Source organism: Lissotriton vulgaris, chromosome 9 (genome assembly GCF_964263255.1).
Source record: "Lissotriton vulgaris chromosome 9, aLisVul1.2, whole genome shotgun sequence".
Lineage (NCBI taxonomy): Eukaryota > Metazoa > Chordata > Amphibia > Caudata > Salamandridae > Lissotriton > Lissotriton vulgaris.
The window spans coordinates 344,565,555-344,587,296 of record NC_141697.1 but is presented as its reverse complement, the minus strand read 5'-3'; the positions used below and the strand labels follow the sequence as shown (position 1 = coordinate 344,587,296).

The 21,742-nt window shown below is 46.9% G+C and overlaps 1 protein-coding gene across 1 annotated transcript in view; it reads right to left on the bottom strand.

The window, feature by feature from the left end:
* Positions 1–21,742, bottom strand: part of GOLGA5 (golgin A5) — a 137,455-nt gene that overhangs the window by 35,908 nt on the left and 79,805 nt on the right. The window contains exon 10 of the mRNA XM_086937695.1: positions 21,431–21,656. Coding sequence (XP_086793821.1) covers positions 21,431–21,656 — 226 coding nt within the window. The remainder of the gene's footprint in view (positions 1–21,430; positions 21,657–21,742) is intronic.

Genomic DNA, 21,742 nt, shown 5'->3' with positions numbered 1-21,742 from the left:
TCCATCCAGCCATTTATCCTTTCACCCATCCAGCTATCCTTTCATTTATTCACCCGGTCACTCATCCTTCCAACCATTCACCTTTTCACCCATCCACCCATCCTTCCTTTCTCTCTCCATTGACCCTTTCACTTAGCCATCCATCCTTCCATCCATCCTTCTACTCATCCACTCATGAATCCATCCATTGACCCTATCACTCATCCACCCTTTCTCTCATCCATCCACCCATTCACTCACCGATCATCCACCCTTTCACTCATCTATCCATCCTTTCGCTAATTATCCATCTATTCACCCTTTCAATCATCCATTCAGCAATCCATCCAGCCATCCTTTCACTTACTCACTCGCCCACGTTTTCATATTAATTATGAGCTGAGCCTTTGTCTGCAGAGTTCCAGACAGAAGAGGCCCATCAATAATGTCACCTTCCCTGTAGTTCCTTAAGCAAGGGGTGGGGTGGGGAAGTGTTCACTATGCCCCTGCACATCGGTAATCTGAAAAAGTGGGAGTTATGCATGATGCACAGTGCCATACATGCCATGAGGTGACTGTGACATGGTGTTGTTTCCAGGGCTTTAAATGGTATAAAAAAAGGGGGAGGGTCTCTTAAAAGGGGGTGTTCGATGTAATTAAGAGCGTGGCTTAAAACACCTAAGCTAAAAATCTGTGTTTAGCATAGTGTGCCGCCAGACTGGTATTTTGCCTCTTCTGTCATTGTATCCAGATAAATAACAAGTAATGTTACACCTACAACAAGCCAGAACTATTGGCTTTGTAAATGGCTGTTAGATGCATAAAATAAAAATGCTGCAACCATGGCTTTGTTGAAAATAATATTTAAACAGTACTTTTCTAAAATGATGAGACTGAAAGCACTCTAGCCCGAGCCTCTTCTTTTCAACGTGTTTCACCAGCTTCTTTGAATGAACTGGATTCTGTAGCAGCATTTATTTGCGTGTTTGCACATTCCTATCATCTAACAAAATACGCTGCCCTAGACCAAGGCAGGAGGAGGCCCACTGCATGCAGTAACACCTCAGACGGCCCATTGTCATTCTGTATGTGGCCATCATCAGCCCATACAGAATGACAATGGGGGGTGGGGCTGCTCTTGTGCTCCGAGGTGGAGTGCGAGGCGTCCCATCAGGGAGCAGAGGCCTCTCACAGGGAACAGCTCTGTTCCCTGCAAGGCCAACATTACGGACAAAAGGCGTCCGTAAAAAGGATCCTCACGGACAACGGACGTGAGGTCCAATTTACGGACGGTCCGTGAAATTTACGGACGGTTGGTCACCCTAAACCTGATTGTTACAGGTAAGTACCATTTTCAGGTGGCGGCATGGGCTGAGATAGATCACATGCTGTGCATAGATTAAACGCCGTGGTCTCCTCCCTACACCGGCCGGATTGAGAAAAGATGAAAAAGAGGTTTAAAAGAAGAATGTAAGGACATTTTACACGGCTTGCGAAAGCGCATATGAATCTACAGTAGAAGAGGCTGCCAAACGATTGTTACCTGTAAGTAACATTTTCATTTTGCAGCAAAGGCTGCTGTAGATTACATGCTTTGCATAGACTAAAAAGTAGTGTCCTCCTCCCTTTTCGCAGTTTCCCCATCGAAAAAGTGGACTCTCTGTGGTTGATTTCATTGCAGGTAACAATTCCACAAAGATCAGACTCCATAGGTCACACTCTGATTGCTGCCTTAGAGGGGCTGTCCTCAAGTGTACTGAATAGGTGCTTCCCTGAAGATCAAGCATCTCATTCAACACATTTTCTAAGAGATCAGCTGTCTTAGATTACACCTTCTGTTCAATCTACTGATCAACGTAATCAAGTCTTATTCCATGATGTTGGGCACCACCGACAACTTTGTGGCCATCAGATACTGGTGGTATAGAAGATAAGGAAAAAACAGCTTCTTTATTGTTGCTTTGCAGTTTACAGCAAGACTTTTGATCATGTCAAACACAAAATGCTCTGGTCAAAGCAGAAGGCCTGGGATATCCCTAAGGCATTACTTCGTGGCATTAAACGGCTCTACTCTGACACTTGGCCAGAGTAAAACTGGGAAATAACTCAGCAGTCTCTGAAAAGATAAAATGGAGCAAGGAGATAAGCAACAGTGTGTTTTAGTCCCAGTCCTTTTTAACTTGCTTATGTGTGATTTGACACCGGCATTGGATTCAGTAACCACCAATGCACCTAAACTCGACAATCGACCTATCGCATCCTTGCTCTAAACTGATGACGTAATCCTAAATCGAACGGCGATGGAGTTTCAAAGGCTGATTGATGTTCTACATCAGCACAGCTCAAATGAAATGACCGTAAATTTCGAAAAAAACAAACCTCGTAATATTATGCCGCAAAAGGAAAAAAGACGGAATTTGACATCTGGCCAACAACCACCAGGCTAGAGTAAACAAATATAAATATCTGGGATTCTGGCTGGACGATAAAGGAGGCCACTTGACTCAAACTAAAAAAATCTGCTTGACTACAATTTGCCTTTCATAATATCTTCAAATGAACAAAACAGCCTGCCCTTGAACCTCTGTTGAAGATAGCGGAGGCCAAACTCATCCCCACATTGGGGTATGGCATGGAAGCTTTCACAGGGAACTAGGCGGCTTTATGAACAATGCCTAGAGTGCTGTTTTCAGATCACTGTTTAAGCCCCCTCATCTCGCCTCTCCAGCTCAGATTAGCCTGGGATTCATGCCAAGCAACCAGTTTCTAGTACAGAAAACGATCGTCCTCAAATATATGCACTCAGCACATACCACAAAAGAAGGCTCACTGAAGAACCTAATTTGTCTGGAAGTGTTATTGAATAACTTGGTGCCTCAAAATCATTGGAAGTTCACTCTTGCTGAAGCTCAGCAGCCCTCTGGAAACGAATTCTCCCCCACTAGCTGTTCAAAATAGCTTTAAACATATCAGTTCATAAGGAACCTTTTGAATTGAATCATTGGAACCTCAGGAGCAGAAACCATGCGGACCTTGTTATTAGGAGCTACCTTAAAAGATGAGTTTAAAAATATATTTCTGATATATTCTCCTTATACTACACAGTTTAATTCTACCTTATTTGTAAGGACATCTTCTCCTCATTAAATCCTCTCCCTCCATGGGCAAGCCGCTCCTTCAGTAATAACCGACATCTCTTTGGCTTGTTCCAGAAGTCTATACCACACTACTCTGTCCCGTGCATACCGGCGACCGTAGACGGTTTCTTTGCCGTTTCCTGATTAAACAAGGGATACGAGCAATACAGGCAGCCTCCTGAATGATGCTTACCCAACATTTTGGACAATGAGGATAAACTGAGGCAAACTGTTAAGGAACTCAATCTAACAACCATCTCCTCAGGGTCAAAGGGCTATGAGCCTGGCGTGCGCTGGTATCATGAATTCTATTCATGAGGTGCTCAGAGTGTGTAAGCCTCAAATCTGTCCAACAACGAAAATAGTTTGGGCGAGCTGATAGACGAACTCAGTAAATACGATGCGGTTAAAAGCTGCGTCTTTCCACCAATGCTTGACGACTCTACACTGAACTTCACCTATCCTACCCATCTAGTTTTCCACTGCTTTGCGCCTGATGTAACAGTATTTTTATAGTACTGCTACTGTGATTATCCAGCACTATTTAGCACATGTGTGGGAAAGTGGGTTTCTGTTGCAGGACCACACCCACACACTTTGTGCTTGGCTTCTGATGCAACTTTCCAGTGTTCTTTCCCTAAAACTGTACCACAATTGGCAACTTCAGACCCCCCCCCCCCATGTAGCTCCCTAGTAAATGGTATCCCTGGTACCTAGGGCATTGGGACTGAAGAGGGTCCCCTGGGGACCTGTCACCAATGCCATGCAGACTGCCACTGCAGCCTGCATGCCTTGGTGCAGACAGAAATGACAATGTCAACATGGCACACTGCCTGTGTGCCTTGTCAAAGCAGAACTGCCTAATGTATGGGTAAGTCACCCCTCCAGCAGGCCTTACAAGCTGTGAGGAAGGGCGCACTATATCTCAGGTGAGGGAATATCTGCATGAGTAGATATGCCCCTACAATAGTTAAGTCTATTCTTAGTATTGTAGGTGCCAGCGACGTCAAAGAGAATACATTGGCTGGGAACTCGACAACTCGAGTTAGCCAGCACCATGATGGCTTTACTGAACCCAGGAGTGTTTGGTACAAAACAACTCCTCTCAATAAACCCATACTGATGCAAGTGTGGGGTTTACTGACAGATGTACCAAGAGGGCATCACAGGGGTGCCCCTGAAAACCTACCTACCAACCCTGGTGTGGTCTCTGACTGGCTTTAAGCAGCCATCCACCACCAGGCATGTTTCTGGACCCCTGGGACGAGAGCCCCTGCTCTCTAAGGCCAGAAATAAAGCCCATCCTGGGCAGAGGTGTCATACACACATACCTACTCCCCCAGGATGAGCACCCTGCTCGAGAGGGAAGCTTCAAAGGTCTAGACACCCCAGGTAAGAAACCCATTGGTCCCCATCTGTCACTACCCTATAACGTCCTTAAATCTAGTATTTAGGTTGTACCCCCAGACTCTGAATCAGATTCCAGGTGACCTACAAAATCCAGACGCCGAAGGGATGCACCAGCAAGAAAGAAGGAATAGTGACTGAATCTGCGTCAGTCCTGCCAGCCTGTTTGCTGCCTTTCACCCTTGTTACAAAAGTCGATGCGTCCTGCAGGCCCAGCGACCTCCAAAACTCTGGGAGGTTTGCTTGCCTTCAACAAAGACTCTAAATCTCCTGTGGACAGCAGAGCTGGCCAGAAAAAAACAACTTTAAAGAAAAAGAACTCTGCCTCAAGGAACAGTGAAACAACCTCTGTAACTACCTCTGCACCCTACGCGCACAGCCCAAGTACATGTGGCCCACGGTTCCTGGAAAGGTTCGCCAGCGCTTCTGAGCCAGAGTCCTCCATGGGCTGACTGCTGCTGGACTCTACCTCAACTCCGGCAGCCTCAACCGAAGACTCCCCTGACCACAACCTGCCCGATAAGACTTTTCTGACGCCCCTGCTCTCTGAGGCCAGAAACTAAGCCCATCCTGGGCAGAGGTGCCACACCTCCTCCCCCAGGATGAGCACAGTGCTCAAGAGGAAAGCTTCAAAGGCAGCAGATGGCAGCCCCCAGCTTAAACACCCACTTTTGGTGGAAGAACAGATGGTAAAACCTAGTGAGGAAAGGAGGTGTGCCACTCTTTGCCAACTACACCCCTCAGGTGCTAGAGGCAAAGTGAAGCACATTTTCCAGTGCCCACCATCTTGAAGATGGTGGGACTTATCCAATCGGGGTTAGGGCTATGCCCTCCTCCCACAGGAAGGCAGCAAAATAGTGGGTGTAGTCACTCCACATGAGAGACCCACTAGTCCCTACCGGGCACTTCCATGTCATGCCCCTTAATCTAGTATTCAGGTGGCACCTCCAGACCCTGAAATCAGGTACCTGACGACCCAAGAAGAGCGGAACACTACAGTGATGCACCAGCAGAGAAGTCTACAGACACCAACTGACTTGGCTCCAGCCCTTCTGGTCTGTCTGCAGCGCTCGACCAGCCTGCGCCAAAAGACGACGTGTCCTGCAGCCCAGCGACCTCCAAATTCTTGAGATGACTGCCTGCCTTCCACAATGATCACGATCTCCCCAGGACAGCGGACCTGTCCAGAAGAAACCATCTTTAAAGAACAAAGAACTCTACCTTGGGGAATTGCAAAACCATTGCAAGACCCATGTCTGCACCCGACACCCATGGGCCGGGTCCAAGCGGCCCACTGGTCTTGTGAAGGCTCCCCAGCACTTCTAAGCAAGAGTCCACCATGGGCTGAGCCCTGCCGGACTCCACCTAGAAGCCTGCAGCTTCAACTCGAAGACACCCCCTGACGTGACCTGCCCGATAAGACTTTTACGACACCCTGCTCCCAAAGTTCCTGGGCCTTGGGGAGCTTGACGGACAGTGGCCCTACGTCCCCTAGCATCTCTATTTACCTGGGCAGTTGTGGGTTTTCTTTGCCCGGCCTTCTTGCCTGAGCCCACAGCCTTTCTTTAAGACCGATCCCCCCACTAAACTGCATTGGGTGCCCAACGCTGTGTTGGCAATCTACACCCGGCCGCCCCTGTTCTGCTGATGGTGTAAGTTTGGTGCTGCTTTGGGCCCCCCCCCTGTACCTACCTTAACTCCAGGAGATTGCCCTTGACACCACTTTACTCACCTGTGAGCAGCACAACTTCAATTACCCCGTCTCCCTTTAACATTGGCCACCTGACCCCAATTTGACCTCTGCACCCGGCCGCACCTGTGCCACTGGCGGTGCAGTCATGGTGCTCATTTGAACCTTGCCTGATGTTGAACCCAGACCCATGAGACTGTATTTGTGTACTTACCTGCAAAAGTGCATTCTTGTTTTCCTCCTATCGGTTAACATTGCAAACCTGAAAATTGCACTGTGTACCCTTTTTAAAGTGTAAAGCATTTTTCCTGATAATCGTACTTACTTTTTTGCATACCTCTTGCTCTTAAAATAATCTTGAAAGAAGCTTGTTTTTTTAAAACTGATGTGGATCTCCTTTTTGAGTCGAGTTTATTTTATCAACCTGTTTGCTGCACCCTTCGGCCAAGGGCCGTTGCGAGCACTACCTCCATAGTGCTGCGCACATCCGTTGGCCAACGCGCCCCGCCCGCGCAAGAAATCACCCGCACCACGGCGCAATTTACACAGCTGATAACAGGTTAATCACTGTGTGGATAACAAACGTATTATACTCCTCTGTATTAGACCTAAGGCTGCTCGATCACACTACCACATACAGCACTTTGGGTTTACATTGAGCCCTGTGCACTTCTGGGGAATCTCTAGACTCTTTGTAAATATAATCACCAAGTGGTATATCATATAAAGATCCAGCTTCCTACAACATCTTAGCATTTTAAGTACAAATTCCTGGCCGTTGATCATCTTTGCTCTCTAAATTGTCCTAAAAGCATTAAAATAGTATAGTATAGTATAGGATTTAAATTTGCACACCATATCGCGCTGGGTGCTTGACCATCGCGCTGCTACTTTTTTAACTCTACCTGTTGTGATATTTTCTTTACTTTTATTTAGTTAGCCCCTGCTTTTAACGGGAATACTTCTGGCCCCTTACTTGCACAATAATTGTCTCCCGCACCGCTGGTTTGGCGGGTTCGGTTCCCGGGTGGTGGCGGGGAACTTTGGGCGCCATATTGGAGTGGTGCTGAGGCGCAGGGGACGCCAGTTGCGAGCACTGTAGCGCTCTGTACAGCCAGAGGGACGCCTACTTAAGGCGACCAATCCGGTGGGTCGATTGATTTAAATTTGCACACCATATCGCGCTGGGTGCTTGACCATCGCGCTGCTACTTTTTTAACTCTACCTGTTGTGATATTTTCTTTACTTTTATTTAGTTAGCCCCTGCTTTTAACGGGAATACTTCTGGCCCCTTACATGCACAATTTGCTGGTTTGGCGGGTTCGGTTCCCGGGTGGTGGCGGGGAACTTTGGGCGCCATATTGGAGTGGTGCTGAGGCGCAGGGGACGCCAGTTGCGAGCGCTCTAGCGCTCTGTACAGCCAGAGGGACGCCTACTTAAAGCTCCCTGGGGAGCGCAGCGGTTTCGCGCAGCGGTCGTGCCTTCCCTGTGCCCGAGTCGTGCCAGAGTCCTGCCCGTCTGCGCCCGTCAGCGTCCCGGAGGCTTCCGAGGCGATGGCCTGGACTTGGATCTGGCGGCTCGTCTTGTGCAATGTGTTGACTAGCATGTTGCACTACTCGGGTCAGGAGCTCCGCTCCTTGCAACGGTCCAGAGGCTCCTGTTGCACGGTATTTCCATCTCGTCACAAGGGTAAGAGTCGATGCCCTGAGTGTGGCTGGCGGCCTCAGAAATATCTGGCCTGCGTTCCGTGCAGGGAGGTAGTTAGTGTTAAACATCTTTGTTTGCTGCTAAATACTAGATCTCTTAGTCGCCATGCAATGGACATATATGATCTGTTGGACACAGAAAGACCTTTGTTCCTGATGCTCACCGAGACGTGGCTTGGTGAGTCCTCCAACCCAGATATTGCCGCAGCTATCCCTCCTGATTATAACATCTTCAGGCAGGATAGACTGAAGGGGCGTGGGGGCGGGATGGCACTGATAGTAAATAAAAGTGCCACTTGCACCATCATTCCCTCGGATGCGATAAAGGGTTGTGAATCTCTCGCCTTTTCCATTGTTTTATCGCCGCACCAATCTGTGAAAGGTCTCCTTGTGTATAGACCTCCAGGGCCTACGGGCACTTTCTTTGAAGAGCTCCAGTCGGTAACTTCATCACTGATACTTAAGTCGGAGCATTGCATAGTCGCTGGCAACTTTAATGTCCATATGGACGACGAAATGGATGCCAACACGATAAAAATGTTGGATGTAACAGCCCCTCTCGGCCTGGCGCCCTATCATTATGACCGACACATGAGAAGGGCCATACCCTGGATTTGATTTTCTCAACCACCCCCATAGAGATTCATGCACCTATTCAGGTGTTATGGTCGGATCACAGGCTGATCAAATATTATATCTCGGAGGTAAGGAAATCCTCTTGTGCCCTTCGGCAGGCTACCCAGGGATTTAGGGCACTCCATCGGGTCACTCCGGAACTGTTGGCACAGGCATGTGCGGCTCATCCCTGCATCCTGACAGGGGACTTAGACGGGGATGTAGAGCGGCTGCAAGCATGGCTCCTGGAGAGGCTTGATGATCTTGCTCCTGTGAGGCCCCCCCCGCAATTTAGATAAACGGGCATCTGCCCCTTGGTTCACGGAAGCGCTGGTGGCTTTACGTCGGCAATGCAAGGTGGCTGAAAGAGTATGGCGCGCGAAATATGACCCGGTGGCCAAACTTGCCTACAGGTCTTTAGTAAAAGCTTATCATCGAGACATCCTCTCCGAGAAGAAAGGTTATTTCGCGAGGAAAATTGAAGCTGCCTCAAACTCTTGTAAGGAGCTATTCGCCATTGTGCGGGAGTTTACGGCTTCACGTGCTTCGTCGAGTCAGACTCCCCCCCCAGAGTCTTGGGTCAGAGCGATTGCTAACTTTTTTACCTCTAAGATCAGGCTGATCCAGGACTCCTTCCCCTTGCAGGAGCCAGTGGCGCCCTGCCAAGCGGAGGATGCACCGGCCGTCTTGTCCAGTGCAGGCCCGGTTCTGGCAGTCTTTCCCCCTCTTTCTACTGCTTCATCGTTGGATTTGATGGCCTGTCTGAAATCGGGTTCACCTCGTGATGCCTGCCCCGCCAAATTTATGGCAAAAATGGCAGAAGTCATTAACCCATATGTGAACCCCCTGCTGAATTGTTCTCTCGAGCAGGGTGTGGTTCCCCAGATATGGAAGCAGGCGATGATCATCCCCTTGCTTAAAAAGCCCGGACTGGACACGGAGGTGTTGGCGAACTACAGGCCTATTTCGCTTTTACCCGCTTTCGCCAAGATTCTTGAAAAACATGTGCATAAGGTGCTTGCCGATTATCTGGAGTCTCATGATCTACTGCACCCCACTCAATCCGGATTCCGCACCAATCTTAGCACCGAAACAGCACTTCTGGAAGTTTCGGAGGCGGTTAAGGAGGTGCTGGATTCAGGTGGCAAGGTGATGTTGGTGATGTTAGATCTGTCGGCGGCCTTTGACACCGTCCCCCACGAGGGTCTCCTCGCAAGACTTTCTGAGATCAGTCTAAGGGGGACGGTGCTCAGCTGGTTTCGTTCGTTCTTGGCGGGCCGTCGACAAACGGTCTGGGCCTCTGCCTGCTCCGCCGAGATGTCGCCATTGGGTGTCAGAGACCCCCAGGGCTCAGTGCTGAGCCCGACTCTATTCAACATCTTTATGACCCCTCTGGCGGCTCTGGCGGAGTCTTTCGGGGCTCAGATCGTTTCCTACGCCGATGACACCCAGCTCCTCTTTACCTGTGAGAGTAGTGAGGATTTCGACGGAGAGAGTATCCAGGGTTGCCTTGGGGCTGTTTTTAATTGGTTCCAACATAACAGCCTCAAGTGCAACTCGGATAAATCCGAGGTCCTCTTCTTTGGGTGCAGTTCAGATCCGGATTGGAAGGTGTGGTGGCCAGAGAACATGTTTCCACCAGCAGCTTCGTCCCAGGTGGCTAAAAACCTAGGGATTAAGATCGATAATGGCCTAACACTGCGCTCTCAGATAATCGGTCTCACTGGCACTTGTTTCGGCCTGCTCCGGATGTTGCGCAAGTTTCTCCCCTTACTATCGGAGGAGCATAGGAAGATAACAGTGCAGGCTATAATTGGCTCGAGAATTGATTATTCGAACATTCTTTATCTCGGCCTGCCAGAATATCTGCTTCAACGGCTGCAGGTGGTCCAGAACTCGGCAGCACGGGCAATCTTTGGACTATCTCGCCGTGCCAGAGCCTCGGGCCTCCTGCAGTCACTGCACTGGCTGCCCGTCCGGAAGCGGATAATTTTCAAGGCCTTGACTTTGGCGCATAAAGCTCTTCATGCCTCGGGGGCAAAATACCTTCAAAAAAGGCTTGCCTTTTACCACCCGGCTAGGCCCTTGAGGTCCGGATCTCTGTTTCTCGCCACGGTTCCTCGTGTAAAAAGGGCACGCATTGGAGGCCGTTCTTTTAGACTGCTGGCCCCCCAGCTATGGAATACGCTTCCAGTGACATTGCGCAGTACATCAAACTTACTGGCATTCAGAAAAGGTCTTAAAACTTGGCTCTTTACTTCTTAGTTGTCCCCTTGGGGTTTTTTTCTGGATCTTTTTTTCTGTTTCTGCCTTTTATTTTGTTATGTTATGAAATAGGTGTGCAAACCAAAGCGCCAGGACACTCTTCGAGTAGCCGTGCGCTATACAAAACCAAGAATAACATAACATAACATAACATAGTATATTTTGAAATGTTACCAACTTTTGACCATTCTACTCAAACCTTGATTCTGAACAGGCACTTTCGTTTAGTTGTATGACTTTATTTGATATAAAAATATCATAAAAGTATAAACAGACCATGTCCATCAAGTAAGACAATCCAGTGATAAAAAGGAACGGTGTCTCAATGTCATAGAAACACTCGATAAAACAAAATCGTAATGATAAAAACAAGTTATACAAAATGTAAAAATAGCATAAAATCTATCCAGATAAAAAAACAATTCATATAACATAGAATCCACATACCAAGGGGAGACCTTACTATTGATCCTGGTTTTTAACGGCATTAGCCTTCAATAGCTTACTTCTGGTTAACTAGGCGCAGCCCAGAAATTTAGCTGTCCCACAGATTGTACTAGGGGAGGATGTATCGGATTTTAAAATGCGCAGCACCTCCCTATAGTTCCTTGCTCCCAGGTTGGTACATACGGGTTTGAGCCATTTTCTTCTCGGGAGTTTGTACACCGGACAGGCAAAAAGAAAGTGTGGAATAGATTCTGTGGGAGAAGCACAGGCGGGGCACTTACTACCTTTCGCATCACAAGTATTCCACCCTACCGTAAAGTCATTGAGTGGGAGTGTTCCATGCCTCAACTTCAGGCACAGTGACCTATCTCTCGGGGATTCAATGAAAATCCAGAAAGGGCTCCAGTTTAGAATGGGCTTGTGATCTAGGAATTGCTCCGTCAAAGTGCCCCGCTTAGATTTTGTAGTGGCTTCTGTTATGACCCACTCCCAATAGGCTTTCTTTACTGCCTGTTTTGGCGCCGGAGTCTGGCTTTCCCATGCCTCCGCCAGTCCAATGTCCCCCACCAACTGCTTCAATTTGACTATCCAGGTGATCTTGTGAGCCGTGTCTAGACATACTAATTTGCTCAGGGCACAAGCAAAGATTGACAATTGGGGGGTCCTTCGCAGGCGCACCCAAAATAAAATGGGGTGCAGCCTAGCTATTTCATTAATTGGGTGTTTCCCAAAATCATGGCGGAGCGGAACTAATGGGGTCGATGGAGGAAGTGAGACCAGATCCCTAAATAACTTGTTTTCTGATCTCACTGGGTCCACGGTGTTCTCGAATCCCTAAAGTTCCGTCCCGTAAAGGGACGAAGGCAGGGCTTTTCCCCGATCCTCTCTACGAGAAGCAGCTGTCACATCTTTGTGGTTTATGCACGCGGGCTCAGAAAACGATACCTGACAATACCCGCGTTTTTAACATCATTAACAACCCAGAATCAGTCCAAGCAGCTACACATGCAATATCAGCATTTGAATGCGTCTGAAAGTCTTATCAAGCCATAAAATATCTTCCCCTCGGGCCTAAGATATTCGAAGTGTGTTACGTTGTTTACCCCCGACATGGAACTTCAATAGATTTCAGCCATTGAACATTCATCTTTTTTAACCGACGAGCGACAACACACGCTGATACGTTTCTTCGGCAGAGAGAGTAACAGCACAGCTGTATTCAGAAAAAGAAGCCTCACGCAGAGATCAGGATTGGACCTATTCTATATTTTCCTTTTTTTTCATAACTCAAATGAAGGCAACATATGCTACAAGATGGTAGCGTCCTGGGAAGACACTCCCAACATGTCGAAACGCGTAGACGGAACCCATCACCCCTTCATATTATTGGGAATTTTTTACTCACAAAAACGATGTATATACAGTGAATATTGATTGTAAAGATTTTTAATGTATTTTAGTTGTTTCTATGCCAATGAATATCTTCATGACATTTTAATCAAATTTATTAAATTTATTCCTTGAACGCTAATTCAGTGCTTTATTGTTTATTATATATTTTTCTTGTTGTTTCTTGAACTTTGCCAGTATTTGTATATTGCCTGGGCTATTTTGCTTCAAAGGGCTTTTCGCTCATACACCTTGATGGCAGGGGCTACTGGCCTGCTATGTGAAAGTCGCTGGTGTCTTGCAATTGCCCCTGAGACCCGTTTGTGGTTAAGCAGCATTTTTGACAGGTGGGAACTCCACCTCATCGAGTTGTTAACCTGTACACCCAGATAGTCGAAAGCATCGACTAATTCTAATGGGGAGTTATTCAACTTGATGGTGTTCCTGAATCGTTTAGATGGAGCCAGTGCCATGAGCTTGGTTTTAGATGTATTAATACATAGGCCCCTGGAATCACAAAATTGGCTAAACTGATCCAGTATTTTTTGGAGTCCCATTAGACTTTTTGAAATCAGGAGGGTATCATCCGCAAAGAGCAACGTGGGGGATTTCTCCCCTGCCAGGGTTGGGGCGTCAGCTGGGTCCTCCCTCAAATGGTCTACCACCCTATTGACAAAGAGGGAGAACAAAGTCGGGGCCAAAACACAACCCTAGCGTACCCCTCTCTCTACCGTTACCCTTTCTGTCAGGTCACCCTGGCATCCCCACCTGATCTATACTACTATTATAAAGAGAGAACTGGGTCCTTTGAGCCAGGTAAACTCGAAAAGTACACCACCAATCACAACACCCAATACAGCGTTGGAAAGGAGAAGTCCAGGAGATGGACATAGGCTATAGAAAACCACACCATATACATTAGGGGGGGGGGGGGGGGGAACGTTAGATGAAAAGTAGTCCGTATGGGCGTATGGATACAGTGATTGCGCGCGGCGTTCGGCGGCGTCACAACGCTTGCGAGATACGCAATGGCGTGTGGGCGTGACGTCACGTCAACGCGACGTTCGCTGTCCGGACAGGACCACAGGAAGGAGCAAGGGAACAAAACACGACATACAGGGAGGAGCGGTGGCGTGGGACCGATACACAACATTGGAGTGCCCAGCGCGGGGAGGAGCGGCGATGCTGGTGGGAGCGCAGGAAGGAGCAAGGGACACACACCCGACATGCGGGGAGGAGCGGCGGCGCGGGAGCTGGTATGTACGGTCTGCTGCTCCCGCTGATGGCTGCTCTGCTGCACGTCTCCTGCAGCGGTGCGGCCCCCAGCCCCTTCTGCCCCAGACAACATCGGGGCGGGCTGCTAGTTCTGGTATAATTCCCCTCATGTATGCGTTTGATAAAGTCCAGAATCAGACGGGGAATGCTTAGGTCAGACAGTACCTGCCAAAGCTTGGCACGAGGGACCAGGTCGAAGGCGGTTCTTAAGTCAATAAATGCCAAATATAGGCTGCCCTTCTCTATGATTACAGATTTCCAATAGATCGTGTAAAATCTGAAGACCTGATCCATCGTGCCAACCCGCTGCCTAAATCACGTTTGAAAATGTGAGAGGACATTCTCCTCCTCCATCCACAACCTTAGCCTCGTGAGGAGGACCCTGCCTACCACTTTCTGTACTACATTGATTAAACTAATCGGCCTGTAGTTGGCAGGGTTTTCCCTCTCCCCCTTCTTGAAGATGGTCACTACCTCAGCGCCCTTCCAAGAATCCGGGACAGGATGGCCGCCTGCAATGAGGTTCATTACCCGGAGGATAAAAATGCCCCACCTCCGTTGATCATGGAGTAGTAGATCGCCAGGGATGCCATCAGGACCCGCCGCCTTACCTGGCGCTATGCTTGCAATGGCCGATGACACCTCATTGAGCCCAAATAGTTCCCCATCATTCGGGGTCACTATGGAAGATAGCTGGGTCCCTTGGTCAGAGGATGCACTCTCTGAACTTCCAGAATACAAGCCCTGGAAATGGTCAAACCATTGGCGACCTGTAATATGGTTGGGAAGCGGATCTGCTCCCCGCCTCGTGCTCATATTAATAAGCTCCCAAAAAGTGGTAGACTCCTTCAGCTGTGCAGCGGATTTGAGCTCCTGCCAGTGTGATTCTTCCCACACGTGCTTTGCTTGGTCTATTGTCCTAGAATAGATCTTTCTAGCTAGGCTGATTTTGAACTGATCTTTTGCCCCAAGGGCCACAGAAAGGTCCCGTCTTTTATACCTGCATGTGGCAGTGTACCACAGATTGGTGGATTGTGGGCTTTCCGGTCCCTATTGCCTTTTTTACTAAAGAACTCTCCCAACTTTCGTTTAGTCGTAGGGTCCGATCAATGTTTTTAATTAAGTGCATTAACGTAGATGGAACGCTGTTTGGCTTACATCTAGAAGTTTAAACAAATAACAGCCACACAAGAATCAGCGCCAGTTCTTTGGGTATAGTATTTAGAGTTTGTATAATGCACAACATGCATGACTTAGTCTGTCTGCTTTTAGCATTCTGTAATAAATTTACCACTAAATGTTTGCATATCTTTATTGGCCACCCGTTGACAACACTTCCAACACTATGTTATGCACCACATATGTCTTAACCACCTATGAATTGATTGTGTCATTTACGTCACCTGTTTCTTTCCGTAAATCATTGTTCTTATTCTCACATTTTTTTGATGTAGGTCGAAGCTACCTAAAACAGAGTGTGCCCAAACAGGCAAAGCACGAGGGTCACGATAGAAGCACGTCGAATCGACGGGCAAAAGTTCTCTGATTTTCCAGAAGCAAAGATGGAAAACATGACAGAAACAATACTGATGAGGATGGAAATGGATAGCGAACCAAAAGGAACCAGAATGCCACAAAACACGTCCGAACCCGAAGGCGAAAAGAAAACAGTCCAACAATGAAGTCAATGCCCATGCACACTATCCCCAACAGGAGGAGTCAATTTGTCTGTGACTCGAAAGACTTCTTTGAAGAAAAACAACTTGCACACATCCGGACCAAACACTAGATGGCAGAAGTATGCAGAGCATGTGTATCTACAGCCACACATGCCATTGAACAAAATATTCAGATGAAGGGACCGGTATCGTTCTTGATGGATTGCCTGCCACGTACTACTTTGAAACTGGAATCTTTAATTGAGATTGGAGTTGTCTACTCTGTATATAGGCTGCTACAGCTGCCAAATGGAGCCTAATAGAGGTGCATGCTAGGCCTGATGTCTGCAAATGCAAAAAATAAAATATGTCTTGTTCAAAAGCCTGAAGTGGTTGTTTGTACCTAATGATACAGAAGAGTACAGACATTTTATATTTGGCAGTTTAGCGCTCTCTTGTATTGAGCCTATGATCCCCCTTTCGAATAAGTATACATTCCTGATGAAGTTAAAGATAGCTGAACTCTAAGACTTCGGTTCAGGTCAAGATTCAAGATCTGGTTGTCATAGCACCCCCCCTTCGATTAGAAGATTGGGATATAGTGAGGTTTTTTGTGTAGATAAATTGACATGTCCAACAGCATGGAGTTCCATGGTGTCTGAACAAAGTAGAGACATTAAAATGAGCCGCATGGATGTTGGTCTAATTTTTTCTCACTACACATGAAATCAGTGGTAGTGGAGAAAAAGTGCTGGCAAATGTCCCTGAATTCACTCATAGTGCAGTGCCCCTGGACTCTGGCCATGGGTACCCGGAGGAGAATCTTGGTCATTTGGGGGTTTTTGTATTGGCAAAAAGATCAATTGTGGGCATCCCTAGCTCTGAAAGTCCTAATGTAGCACTTGGGGATTCATCTCCCCTTGGCGTGTTTGTTTCTGAATCCTTCTTAGCGGGTATTCCAAGTCTTCGCCCAGTCCTGGGAGATGTTTCACTAGAAGGAAGTCTTGATGAGGAAGGGCCCAATGCCATGATGTTTGTTCTAAGGCTGTCAGGTGAGGCAGAGTTTTGCACACATTTCCCCTGCTTTCTGGGTGTAGCACATGGTGGTCATGTAGTCTGTCGAGTTGAGCATTAAAAATTGCTGTGTAAAAGGCTTAGCACTGGTTGAACTTTCATACACTCAAAAAGACTTGTATGCAATGGTAGCAGCTGTTGAGTCCAAGTGTCCTGATTTGTCAGGTTGTCTAAATACGCTCCCAGCCCACCACAGAGGTGACTTCAGTCATGTGTGACTGATGTCAAGAAGTTTCCTGCCCAGTAACAAATTGTTGTTTTTCAATGGTTTTAATTTGTGCTGAACTTGGGTTCTACCAACATCAGATCCTCTCACGACCCATCACTTGTAACCACTGCATGGCCCAACATTCCTGCTGTGGACACATTCGAAAGTGAGCATTTGAAACTACTGAAATTCAAGATGCAGTTATCCTCAACAATTTCATGATCATTCAAACTGTCATAAGACAATGTCTGGCAAAAAATAAAGATTTCTTCTTTTTGGGTTGGGCTTTGCCCACCACTCTTCAGAATGGCTTCCAAAAAGGGGTTTATTTATTGGGGAAAGAGATGCGATTTCTTGGCACATCCTGTCTGGGAGATGGTCACACCTCCCTGTGACAGGATGCTTATTGTTCTGCCCTCAGATTTTCCTATTTTAAATGCCTGGCAGGCCAAATAGTTCAATTCCTTGTGCATTTCTGGATAGAAAGATGTTAAAGGGTCTATGTTGATCAGACCAAGGGAACTTGCTGTTGCATTTAGGGCAAAACTAGAAAGGCATGTTCTCCATAACTCACACGAAACCTGGCCTCGGAAAGTTCACAAAAGCACTTTACAGTTACTGCGTATGTTGAAGTCTCCAAGTAACATAGGCTGGATGCACTGCTGCAAGTTGGAGGTGATCTAATCTAAGATTTCATCTATAAAGATTTTGTTGAGTACAGAGATCTCTAGATCAATTTGGAGACTGATATGCTGAAAGAAGGAGGTTTCATGAGAGGATGTCAATTCACTTCGGTTTTGCTATGTCATTGAAGGTGCGGTGTCAGAGAGTTTTTGAATGACTTCAAGTTACCCTCATGTTTTGTATGTGTGGTATTCGTGTTGGAAGCTGTAGTCTGTAAGGATGAGGATGTTGAGGATGTATATGAGGTGGCTGTGAGGCAGGTTTCTGTAATGAAGAGTGCATTTAAGTCATTCTCTGGGATCAGGCCAGATATGTCAGGAGCATAGGTGACTGCACAAGTGTGCTGCAAGGGAGGCATGTGTAGAGGCAAATGGTATGTTGGGTCTGTGTGTGATGTGAGAGATAGTGTATGGCATTTAGCGGTGTCTTTGTGACACATGGTGAGCATGACACACCTAGGGTGATGGGGGAAGCTGAGAAGATAGAATTATGTGGGAGGTCTCTAGTGGTCTGTGTTTGGCTGATAGAATGCATTTCGGGAGTCACACGATCTTGCTATGCATAGTGGAGCCGGATACTATATTTCAGCCTGGAGAAGTGTGGCTCAGGGGTTAGAGGCGGCAGACCGGGAAGCTGAGATCGGCCCTGGACCAGGGTTCAATTCCCCGCCTCGGCGGGTCTTGGGCTAAAAATTCCACGGACTCGATAATTCTCGCTACGGTGCCTTCTCGACTCACGGGTTCACACTCTGCGACTCTGGGCAATAGCTTGCTTAATCTCCACAACGGCCCCTCGCGTCGGGATGCCTGGCTTTCACCTTGTGGATACCCTGCCGGGGTTATCTCACAGGGGAATACCAGGACGGGTTCCCTAAGCAAGCGCCGGGAAACCCACTGCGGGTAGCTGTGCGCTATATACGCTCAAATACATTTACATTTACATTTTAAACTTGAGAAACTAGTTTGCTGAGGAGACGTGTCAGGAAGTCATGTGACCTGCACACAGCCGAGTCTAGTCAATGTTGCAGTCTCGAATGCATATATCTGGGCACAAAGGTATCACCATAATAGAGGATAATCCCCAGAGCAACAAGTGTCACAAACAAAACAATTTCTATTTTACATTTAGATAGCTCACTAATACCAGCGGCTTCCTAAGCATGAAAGGCAAGTCCAGACACATTATCTACATGTCGGCTTGAACAGCCAAGACCTAACAATCCTTAGAACTAGCTTCCTGCATAGGGATTCTAAATTCTCTGGCTGTTTTAACAAAGGTCATTCATCAGAAACAGAAAACTTTAAGGGAAAGTTATAATCTTCCTAATGTTCATCATCCATAGGCTCACTAAATGGACCTGATCTCATTCCTATGGACAAACTTTAGAGCTAAAATTAGCCAGTAAAATAAACTGACTCCTCTTTGTGATCAAATTGTCTAAAGAGAACATCCCTGGGACAGGTAGTGTTTTTTTGCTTTTAGAATCCTATCTTAATTTTGGCTGAATTAAGCTCTTTGGGTCAGGGTTATGCCCACTTTCCACAAGAAATAGTCTTATAGAAGGAGTAGACACCCTAAATGTAGGTAGCCCATATGCTACTACCTGTCACTACCTGTGAAACCCCTGAATTGAGGACATCAGGTCCAACTGGAGCCACCCAGGACCAATACCGAGGTATCTTGCAGCAAATAGCACTGTGAGAATCTAATCCGGACTCTACCTGCACTGAGACCGAGCAGCCGTCGAGGGACCTCAGCACAGCAGAGATCCACTTCCCCAATGGCCCAGATGTCCTGATTTTGCACCCTCCACTGGCAAACACAAACAACCGCAAGGCCCTAGGATGCACAAGCATAGCCGACCTATCCACTCGGTACCCGAGCACACCAACTGGCTGTGCCCCCTAGTCCTCAGGACCCTTGTGACCCAAGCCCCAATTGGAAGCTATCAGACTTGTCCCCAAGTCCTCATCTGCAGATTGTTTCTAGGTGCCCCTCCCCCCTTATCTCCACCGGCGTAGCGTGCACAGCTACGAACCTGACCAGCACCTCTGCACCCGGCCACCCTTGGGCAGGTAACGAGTAACTGCTGGTGGTACTTAGGACCTTGGCCCCCTATGACCCTAAGTCCCGATGAAGACCCCCAAAAACTGATCGCAAATAACTGTATTCAAACATATGTCTTTTCTCCCCTAGACAAGCATTGCTGAGTAATTGAACAATTTACTTACCTCTAAAAAATAATAACTAAAAAAGTACTTACTTGATAAAGAAGTTCTTGGTATCAAAATATATAAAAACATATACAACTTATTTTTCTAATTTGTTCTTGGATTTATTCTTGAGTGTGTGTGTCTCATTCACTGCAACTGTGAGTACAACAAATGCTTAGCACTACCCTCTGAAATGCCCATCTGCTCGCCCAGACTACCACAAAACAGCATTGGGATATCATTTGTGCCTCTGTACACCAATTGGCATTGCCTGGGCTCTCTACATAGTATACCTCGCTTTGGTCAACTAGATACTGACAAATCAACAAAAAGGGACTTAGGGAGAATGCGGAAACACTCTTAGTCCCCGGTTATACTTATTTCAACAAAGAGTGTCCAGAAATAAAATCAAATATAACAAAAGGAGCAAAGCTATAGAATGGATACACAACCCCACTCAGGTGTGTATGAAAGCCCTCACTCACCAACCTGTTTGGTAAAATGCTTCATCATCGGGCCCCACTCGAGAGGCCGAGTGCCTCCCCAGTGTGCTTCAATGCCAGGAATACTGCAGAGCAGGTTTTTTTGTGAATAGACGTGAAGTGATTGAGTTAAAGTGATAGTGATATTTAAAAATGTCTGCAGTGTATCAAAAAAAGATTTAATGTTTGATCACTTGGACATATTAAAAATGAAGTGTGGGAAATACGGCCAAATAAATTGTTTGGTTATTTCCACTATCTTAATAGTCAGTCAACATGTTTCTGCCTTGAAACGGTGTGAATTTACCAGGCATTCATCAGGACAAAAGTGGACTAAACCCTGGCGGTATGGACACGCTAAGGTCCACCCTGACCTAGGGACGTGAAAGTAAAAACAGTGTAAAATAGTGCATGTGGACGGAGGACCAGCCTCCTACAGTACTCCCCATTTGGGAGACCTCAGAGTTGGTGTATAATGCACTTGAATGGTGAGGAGAAAGTACACCATTGATCTCGGGAAGGGGGTGGTGGCGTAATTGGCGCACCGCCTTCGACGCCAGGCGCCCACTGGAAACATGCCTCTACCCTCGATAACCGAATCCCATCTGCGGTGTGCCAATTACGCCACCACCCCCTCCCGAGATCCACGATTGCCCCTAATTTTTGCACGTGTGATGAAGCCCTTAGTGTGAAGATGGCAAGATTGCAAAGGATACAGAATATATGAGGAGGCACATAAAATAGCACTGTTTGCAGAAGTGTATTGCTGCTCCTCTCAAATCCCGACATAGAGTTGGATGTGCTATGGTTGGTTAACAGGTTTGTTAGGATCTCAGGCTTCTATTTGTGGGGTGATGTAGTAGATGAGGATATCACCTGGGTGAAAGGAAGGGGTATTAGTTTAGCTCCAGATACCTTTAAGTATCTGGATGTCAGAATATATATGACCCCAAAAGATGTCTTGGTTTGTAGCTGTGGGCAAGCCTTAGCCGCACTATGCAGAATGTCCACTTATTGATCATGACTACAGATATCAGTAATTGGTGATAAATAGTGTAAATTAATTCTCAGCAAAATATTGTTTTTTCTTTAATTTTTTTTGGTTTGTTTACATCCTTAACCGAGAAATTACATATGTAACTAAAGGTATATCATGCAGGTGTAAAAATGTCAATAAAGATATTTTTTTAAATGAACGTACCTTCACCATTGTCTATGCCAGACATGTTGATTGAAGGCCCATTGGCACTACTGCCTTGGATGCTCTTCAGCTGTTGCTCAAGTCGTTCAAGCTGGTAGACTAGTGAGTTTTTCTCTGTACTGAGACTCTCAAGCATTGTTTGCTTCTGTATCAGTGTTTCAGTCAGCTGATGTAATCGGTTCTCCAGCTCTGTCTGACTGCTACTACTCAAAGCTTTATTTGTGAGCTAGAAAAATGAACAGAATAGGATATACACTTTGCTATTCCATGTACTATGGAATTACCCACAACATGAAAGATAAAGATATTTTG